This window comes from Nematolebias whitei, chromosome 4 (assembly GCF_014905685.2).
Source record: "Nematolebias whitei isolate Nwh7 chromosome 4, NemWhi1, whole genome shotgun sequence".
Classification (NCBI taxonomy): Eukaryota; Metazoa; Chordata; class Actinopteri; order Cyprinodontiformes; family Rivulidae; genus Nematolebias; species Nematolebias whitei.
The window spans coordinates 49,294,534-49,303,919 of record NC_056501.1 but is presented as its reverse complement, the minus strand read 5'-3'; the positions used below and the strand labels follow the sequence as shown (position 1 = coordinate 49,303,919).

The 9,386-nt window shown below is 43.5% G+C and overlaps 1 protein-coding gene across 1 annotated transcript in view; it reads left to right on the top strand.

Moving 5' to 3' along the window:
* LOC119408313 (centrosome and spindle pole-associated protein 1) overlaps nt 1-9,386 on the top strand; it is a 51,651-nt gene that overhangs the window by 20,579 nt on the left and 21,686 nt on the right. Inside the window, exon 4 of the mRNA XM_037675111.1 lies at nt 4,569-4,678. Coding sequence (XP_037531039.1) covers nt 4,569-4,678 — 110 coding nt within the window. The remainder of the gene's footprint in view (nt 1-4,568; nt 4,679-9,386) is intronic.

Sequence of the window (9,386 nt, the reverse complement as noted above, 5' to 3'; positions counted from 1 at the left end):
CTAGTTTGTGATAAACGAGCTTTCATGGTGGTTGAATTTAATTCCACTCCCAGATAAACAAATGTCTGGGCCGGGAAAATCGAGCTTCCTTCCAATTTATGGCGAAGCCCAGATCTAACAGGTGTGATGTCAACACCTGATCCTGCATCAGCGCCTCCTGTCTGGAGTGACAGGAGCAGCAGATCATCCAGGTAAAACAAAAACCCTCGTCTCTGTGTTTTAGGATGATCGGTATGCGTTCTCTGGATGTTATACAACAGATCCAAAAAACGGTCTCATCCCTCCGATCCGTGAGTAAAAACCCTGTGTTTTCTCTCCGTTGGGGGACTCTGTAGATTACTTTTATCAGAAACACTTGGACTTCTGCATTTAGGAATGAGATTTAGTCTGATGATGACAGGACCGTTTTTATAACTCCTCTGAATGGAGGGGTTCGGGTTGCAAACTGTAATTTGTAACCATTTGCATAAAACCCTGTCCATCCATCTGAAAAAACGGCGAGCATGTTTTAGCCACTCTACGCAATGTTCGTAGGGTGAACGTGCGTTAAGTGATGTGTCACGTTTTGTACGGCTGTCAGCAGTCCGCCCCTCAACCGCCGTCATGCGTCGTGGGAATGTTTTCTGTGTGATCCAAGTCGAGACTTGTGCTGAAGGCGAAGCGTGTGACAGCTGATGACGCGGTGGGGCTGCGCGTTTGACGTCGCTGTGCGAACGTTGAGAGGCGGAGGGCGTGACTTCATTTACGCCGCGCTGTTGGAGTGAAGGCTGCTAGCCCCGCGGGAGCACACGTTTTTCTCTGGAGGGACGCACGCCGCTCTCGCTGGAGGGGCGCGCGCTGGAGGGAGGCGGGACTCATTACCGGGTTCGTTCAGCTGCTTCACGTTTATGCTGCCGTGAGTTGCCGAACGCTGAGACGCGGTGGGTGACGGCTGCCCGCGTTTCATTCGTTGAGACGGGTGTCGCTTCTTGTGAGAGAGAAGGACCTCCACCCGAACCAGCCTGCGGACCACATTTATACCGATGTGAGCCGGTAGTGCCGGGCAGCTGTGTGTGTGCGCCAGCATCAACGCAGCGCCGTTGGATGGAGGCTGTTTCATCCTTGTGATCGACTCGTCATGTCTAGAGCGGCGGTGAGTTAAAAAACCTTTAATTAAGGACACCGGCTCATGTGTGGAGGCTGTTTCATCCCACGAGTGCGAGTTGACACCGCTTGAGTGAGGATCGTGCAGTTCTAGTTGATAACGAGTTATTTTCGCTTACCGTTGTGCCGTGATCGACTCGTCATGTCTAGAGCGTCGGTGAGTTTAAAAACCTTATTTAAGGACACCGGCTCGTGTGTGGAGGCTGTTTCATCCCACGAGTGCGAGTTGACACCGCTTGAGTGAGAATCGTGCAGCTCGGGATTATAACGAGTTATTTTCACTTACCATCGTGCCCTGTAAGCGACTAGTAATGTCTTGGAGCGGCGGTGAGTTTAAAAAACCTTATTAAGGACACCGGCTCTTTATGTGTGCGGCCGCTGTGAGCTCATCCGAGCTTACAGACTGGCTAAAAAACAGACACTTTGATCATTAATGATGATTTATTTCAACTTTCGTGTCACTTTTACACACACCCTCCGGAGACCGTCATTTTGAGAAACTTCTCTCTCATGAGCTCTGCGATTGTTTGCCCAGAGCGCTGTCTTGCAGGCGAACTCTGGGGAAACGCTGAGCTGCAGGTTGCCGGAATGAAGAGGGCTGGATTCTTACGGGCGGGGCTGGTGGTGGAACTCAGCGAGAGCCGCGGCCGTGGAAAGTCGAAGCTTGCTCGCGACGGTCCCTCCAGCGGGCCGGGATGGACCGCGCGGCTTGATGAGGTGGCGCACAGCCTCTGGCACCTCCTCCGCCTGTTTCAATTCGCCAGCATGGTTTGAAGCTGCTCTGAACAGCGCGTCCGCGATGGGCTTCATCAGGTCTTGTGCAGTTTCTCCGGCAGCGAGGGGAGTAACGAAGCCAGGTGGATCGTTGGATCATCGTCATCCACGCTGCAGTCCTCGACACGCAAACCGTAGGAGAGGCACACATGTTGAGCTGACGTCAGCTGCCTTACAGAGGGAGTTCTTTGTCTCCAAGGCAGGTCTGCGGCCTTCAGTCCCTTGGACATGCTATATGCTAGTAGCGCACGTTGTTGCTAACTGCGGCTGCCTGAAAAACACATCGGTGGGCTCGATTGGAGAGCGTGGTCACCGTCTGGTTCATGTTCCTCCGGAGGGACGGGACGCTGCTCCAACCTGGGCAGCTTCGCTCCGAAAGCTTCCGCGAGGCTTGGCTCCGGGGGGGTTACCGAGGAATAGCCCCGCTCGGTGAATCCCTCAACTCTGGTGATGGGAGCGGACTGGGGACCGACTCCTCCAATCTACCAGGAAAGAACCGTCTGTGGCCTCGCCCGTCGAACGTCCTGTTGGAACGCGAGGCCGTATGGATCAAGACGGTGAGCCACAGTGGAGCCCAGTGAAAAACAACCTTCCCGCCGATCATCCGAACTGGCGGGAAAAAGGCGTGGGACGTAGAAAAAAGGGGTCCCTTCATGTCAGCCTCCTCCTGGGTTCCGCCGGGCAACCGTGAGGGCGCTGTCGGCCGGGAGCGGTGTGATCGCCGATGCGAAACGAGGTGGGATGGGGTGAGCATTCACTCAGCCCCCCTCCACCTACACTACGCTCCCCAGGAGGGAATGAGCAGCGGGGGCTGCAGCTGAGCACGCCTTGCCCCGGAGGAACCATCCGGTTCGCCCCGAGGGTCGGCGATAAGAGGAAAAAATACAAGATGGCATTGTCCAGCGTGTAGTGACCTGTCACTGGGAAATGTTCCCGACGCTTACCTTGGAATAAGACTGCTGTCATCTTCTCCTCGGGGAGGAGAACTCACCGGACGACCGGAGGTCGACTGCCGGGCCAAGCATCCTTCACAAAGGTTGGTCATTTACACAATTTATCCTCTTTGTTCTCCTGACAGTGCTATAATAGCTCGCTGAAGAAAAAATGGGAGCCGATTTCCCGCTCTTAACGTAATTTATACGGACCAGGTGGGGCCCACACAGCAGGTGGGCGTGGACTAAATTTTTTCAGTGCTTATGATCTGCATAACGGGATAAACCCATCAGCGACAGCCTTAAAGGGCGAAGCCTATATGACATAGAACCACTGTATCGACCTCTCCGCTCTAACCCTGTCAGAAAAACAAAGAGTCACTAATCTGGGCGTGATAATGGACCCTTCCCTGAAACTTAACAATCATGTAAACATGATTGTAAAATCATGCTTCTTCCAACTGAGGCGGCTGTCTAAACTGAAGCCCATATTGTCCAAAAAGAACCTGGAGATGTAATACACGCATTCATTACATCTAGGCTTGATTACTGCAATTCACTCCTGTTTGGTATCAGTCAGACCTCCATTGCACGACTACAACTGGTCCAGAATGCAGCAGCCCGATTTTTAACCAGTACAGGCAAAAGAGAGCACATCACACCAGTTTTGGCCTCACTGCACTGGTTACCGGTTCACTTTCGAATCCAGTTCAAAATACTCATGTATGTCTACAAATCACTGAACAGTTTCGCACCCCCATCTCTCTGATTTGCTACAACCGTTTGTCCCACCACGTTCCCTGAGGTCAGTGGACCAGTTGCTCCTCACATTTCCAGGAACTCGTCTTAAGCGCAGAGGGGACAGGGCCTTCTCTGTAGCAGGACCAAGTCTCTGGAACGAGTTACCTCTGCTTGTCAGACAGGCCCCCTCCCTCTCGGTTTTCAAGTCCCGTTTAAAAACCCACTACTATTCAGTAGCTTTCAACACCAGATGATCTGTGTTTTTGATCCTGTTTGCTCCACACTGGTTTGTCGTCATTATCTGCATCGTTTTTATGTCTATATTCTGATTTACCTCATTTTGTATTTTGCTTTGTGTGTTACCTGTTGTTTTGTCTGTACAGCACTTTGGTTGGCCTTGTAGCTGTTTTAAGTGCTTTATAAATAAAGTGGTATGGTATGGTAAGAAGCGATTTAAAGATGAAAATGTACCAGTGAGAGAGTCTGCGTGAAGTTAATGATGACCAGTTAACCAGTGAATACTGGGTGCAATGGGTACGATAGTTGCACCCAGTTATGAATCTTAGTGCACTATGATAGACAGCATCCAACATCTGCAGGGTTCTTGTAGGAGCGTTCATGTAAATAATGTCACCGTAATCAATGGAGGGAAGGAAAGTCACAGATACAAGGTGTTTCCTAGCATTCAGAGTTAGACAGGATCTATTTCTGAAAAAGAAACCCAGTTTAACTTTCTGTTTCCTTACTAGGTTTTCCACATGTAGCTTAAAAGAGAGATGCGAGTCGACCAAGATACCCAAATATTTATAGGAATCAACAAACTCAATGGGGACATCTAAAAAAGTTAAATCTGGTCCTCTGGACATTCAAAAAACAAAACGACAACAAAAAAACGTAGAAACGTTTCGTCTTTCAGAAATTTCAGAAACTAGTATTCTGTCAAATTTGTAAGATTTTTTTTCTTCTTCCCATTTTTAGGTTTCACTCATGTCCAAACACCACAGTTCGCTAGAGGCAACGTTTTTGCTGTCCAACCCACCAAACAGCTTCAGGAGCAGGACAAATACAAAGCTTATCTCAAACAGCAGGTATATTTTAACCATCTTTTACAATATCATCTTTTTGTCTGTTTACGGTCATTACACATGCTATAAATAGCCCTTACTATAAAGCTAGGATGCTAATTTTCATGTTCTCCTTGGACAGCTGATACATTGTTAGCCTATAACCATAATACCACATTACCAAAAGGTAATATGATAATATGGAGAGGTCAGGCCATATTTAATCTGGTACTCACAAAACAAAAATTGCTTTTTTACATAATTTCCTAACCCAAATTATATTTTTGTAATGTTGATGATAAAATTATATTGATTTTCTAAGTTTGTTCTTGTATAGAAATTTTAATATTTCTAATCCTCTTTCTTCACTTTCGTCAAAATGACTCATAAGGCTCAGTTTTAAAGCTGAGGCATCATGGGACTTGAGGAGGGTAAAGTACTGGCCTGATACCAGGGGCCTCATGTGCATATGCACTAAAGGTTTTCATGTGCCAGGTTCTGGCACATGTCGGTATTTATCAAAATGAATGTTGAGTGAAAGTGTGCTTGAATATACACACACTTCTGACCTGCTATGGGAATGTACTTACATTGTGCAATTTTTTTCAGTTTACATTATCAAAGTACAAAGTGCTGAAGCCTACCTAAGTATATAATGAAAGACGCCATTTGATTTTCTGAACGCAGGAGACATTTAAAGTACACAATATATTTTCACGAGATTGAGCATTTATGGTTTAAATCCAAACGAGGAAACTGAACCACATTACATCTCATGAAACATAAAATATAACACGCTTCAAAAATGATTGAAACAGCTTCACTTTAATATAAAACCTGTAAAGATTATGTTTTTGTCACATATAGATGTAAATATGCAACAGTGACAGCACACCTGCAAGGCACACAGATAGATGAGGCACATAAAATGTGTGAACATTTTGTAAGAGGCACTTCAGTTCTCACTGACAAAAAAACTTGCTTATGCATATTAACTTAGCACAGCTCATATGTCATTCCTGTTAAGGGAGGCCAGTTTCCCTCTGCGTGTTTATTTGATCGGACAGGTTCTGCTCCGGAGACTTCACCTTAGTTTAAGAGAGTTTTAATACACACCACAGTTAAAAGTATTACAAAAACAATGTTCTGAAATGCATTTCAGGAGACAATAGAGGCGTACTTCACCTGAGAAGTTGCTCAGCTCAAAATTGTCTGACGCTACTTCCTGTTTTAGGATAATATAAGCTCTTCATGGACCCGCCTCCCTCTCAGAGGGGGCTCTTATCCTATTGGCTGACCACCTAATCAATCTGTGGTTACCATGGCAACCACACCATCATATTTCTTATCTTTCAAGTAAAAACTAGTTTTAATTGGCTTTTGGTGCCAGTCTCGAAAGTTACTTTGTTCTTTGTTTCTGCCTACAGAAAAACGATTCGGCCCCTCCTTCCTGCTCAGTGCTGTACTGTATGAAAACAAGTATTTCACCTCTGTGTGATAAAGTATAAGTGAACAAATACAAAAATAGATATGATGTGAATAAAGTATAAAATATAAAACTATGCAAAAAGTGAACACACAGTGTATAAAATAAAGTGAATAACACAACCAGCCAGTCTATTCATCATTCCTCAGAACAACATGGTGTAGATGAAGACGACATATATATCCAAAAATAGCTGTGTAAAGTTGTGCATGATTGTGGAAGAACAGCAGCTATGTTGCTGCTGGAAGATATCACCAATGTCCTCCAGCTCAGTCTTTCCTGAGCTGTGTCATGCCAGCTGGGTCTGATGGCCTTACCCATATGATACCCAGATATATCCAATTCTCCAACACTTTGACTGAAACACTTCATTGATGTGCAGCAACTTGTTTCTTCACATTAACTATTTTTTAACTAATCCTCTAGGTTCTATCATTTGGGCCTAATATTTATTTAACCTTTATTTAGACAGGTAAATCCCAATGAGCCTCGAGAACTCATTGACAAGAGAGACCTGATTTCTTAACAAAGAGTGATGACAATAATGACAACAATAATCAGGTCTCTCTTGTAAATGAGTCCTCGAGGCTCAATGGGATTTACCTGTCTAAATAAAGGTTGAATGAATAGACAGTCATAAAATAGGCATACAAATTTGTTTCTCTTTTTTTTCTTTTTTTTAAACATATCAAAACAAAATAGCAACCAAAAGGACAGTTAGAGGAATACCAGCAAAAAACAGTTAGATCACAAGTCAAATGTCTGCATTGGCTTTTCCAAGGTACTTAATTAACAGGGTTTTTAAAGTCACTTAGAGAGGTCAAGGTCGAGAGCTTGAGATCTTTTTGTAAGATATTCCAGGAAACAGGAGCGGAGTAGGAGAAGGCTCTTTTGCCTAGTTCAGACCTCACTGAGGGAACACTGCAGGTAATAATGTCCTGAGAGCGCAATAAATCCAGCCCGGACCAGACTGAGCCTGTAGTTTTTTTTCCCCGATCCCTACCTGGACCAAACGGATTACCGGTTATTAGAGGGCCAAACCCCCCCAAAATATATATATATATGTATATATTTTTTTTATATTATTAAGCTTTTATTGCTTTTGTAAGCAAATCAGTTTGACATGATAGTTTTAAAAACGTAATGAAAGGAAGATATAAGATTTATTTTTATTAACAGGTCAGGATATTAACATACAAAACAAATAGCCTTAAAAAAAAAATCAACTCTAAAAATAGGTTTATTGATCAACAAAAATATTTTTAGAGCAAAATTATTTGGAAAACTATAGAACAAGCCTATTTTAATTTAGATATAAAAAAAAGTTGTTCACAATTAAGCTGAGTCCCGCTGTCGCTGATGACGGAGCGATTTAACGTTCACCCGTACTACACCACAGAGAATAAAATTGCGTGTGCATGAAAAATAAATTGGAAAGTCCTACAACAATGTTTACACTAATTCATTCAACAAACTATCTATAACAAATAACAGACAGTGGGTAAAGATAATGGCTGGATGGATGGGCTCAAAGAAAAGACGGAAACTAATTAGTTTCCGTCTTTTCTTTCAGCCCATCCATCCAATAATGGGAGTGATAAAGAACAATAAACATTATGAAAAAATGTATTAATAAGAATTGCACAAACATGAACAAAATAAAAAGTGAACATATAAAGCTGGCTCAGTTTGTGCCGGGTCTGTCATATAAGCAGCCACACAGCCTCATTTCTTCAGCTATGAACCTGTGAAATAAAGCTAGAATTAGACCCCAGTTGCCTAAATACAAATTTATAAATATATTTAAAAATCTGTCAAGAAGTTATTGTGTTCTCCTTACACGGTTTTACATGTTGGCAATAACAATATTGCGTCCACTGTAGCAGGTTTGAGCGCAGTTCTCCGCTGGTCTGTGTGGCCAGCTGCGCTAAAATTTCGCTCGCTGCTGCTCGCTGCTCCTCGCTGCTCCTCGCTGCTGCTCGCTGCTTCTCGCTGCTGCTCGCTGCTGTAGTGAACCTGATCTGACCTCAAATTCTGATCAGATGAACAGAGACTGTTATTTCATTGATCTGCATCCAGAAATACAGTTTGAGCCATCTGGTGACTTTCTTTCTTGAATTAATCGAGTAGAAAAGACAATTCTCTATGATCATTACTATTTTACAAATGTTTGATAATCAAATTGTGTTAGTTCACTCAATGTTTACAGGTTGAAGAAAGCTACTCATTTTATTTTACATAAACAGTAAGTAATGATTTTTATTCCTCATTCAAAGAAGAAATCAGGTTAATATGCATTTCTTGATTTTTCTGTCTGCAATGAGCGAGTTTTGTAAGTATGTTAAAGGTCGGCTCTCGGTCAACTAAAATGTTTACTGAGAAAAAATGTCAGGTTTAAACTTTTTCAGAAGATAATAAGAGGGAGACTCCACGAAGTCTGGCTTTCTGCAATAATCTTTCTGTCTGTTTTTAAACAATCTCATTCTCTGACCTCGAATTTGATAACATCTTACATCACAAACCACACCTCTATTCTGATTCATCCACGAATCAGAAAGCTCTAAATTGACCCGGAAGTCAACTCATTTAAAATGTGGCAACTTCCCGGTTCTTGTTAGAGAGTTGGAGAGTGCCAAAGTCTGAAGTCTGAAGCCAGACGCTGAAGATTAATGGAGCTAAAAAGAGTCTGATGCTGCAGAGCTCTGAGAGTTCCACACAGAGTGCTGATGAGTTGATGGAGTTAGAGTTCTTGGATGCAAACGCGTTCAGGATGATCCAGAGACGTTTTGGGATTATAACTTCTGTTTGAACAACCTCGTACGACTCTCGAAGGATTTCAGCTGCTCAACGGAGACGCTGAAAGAGTCTGAAGGATTCTATACCGAGCTGATTTATCATCAACCAGGTAACGATCTACTTCAACCGAGTGTACCGTCGCAAGCTGAGATCTGATGGAGCGTGCACGTTCTGGTCAAACAGATTAATTCCCTCACAAATCTCTCTGTAAGATAAATCTCCATTTCCATCTTAAACTCTCCTTTCTCCTAAAATCAGTACAGATATTTAGAAATATCTGAAGCTAAGTCCTCAATCACCGCCGTGTGATTGAAGCCCATTTTCTGTGAAACTTGTCTGTTATTATTTTCATATTTTGCCAAATTAATGTAAATGTTTGATGTTAAACTTTGATTCTGAAAATAAATGACCGCATTCATTTTGGTGGGTCAAAGATAAATAACGTCTCTC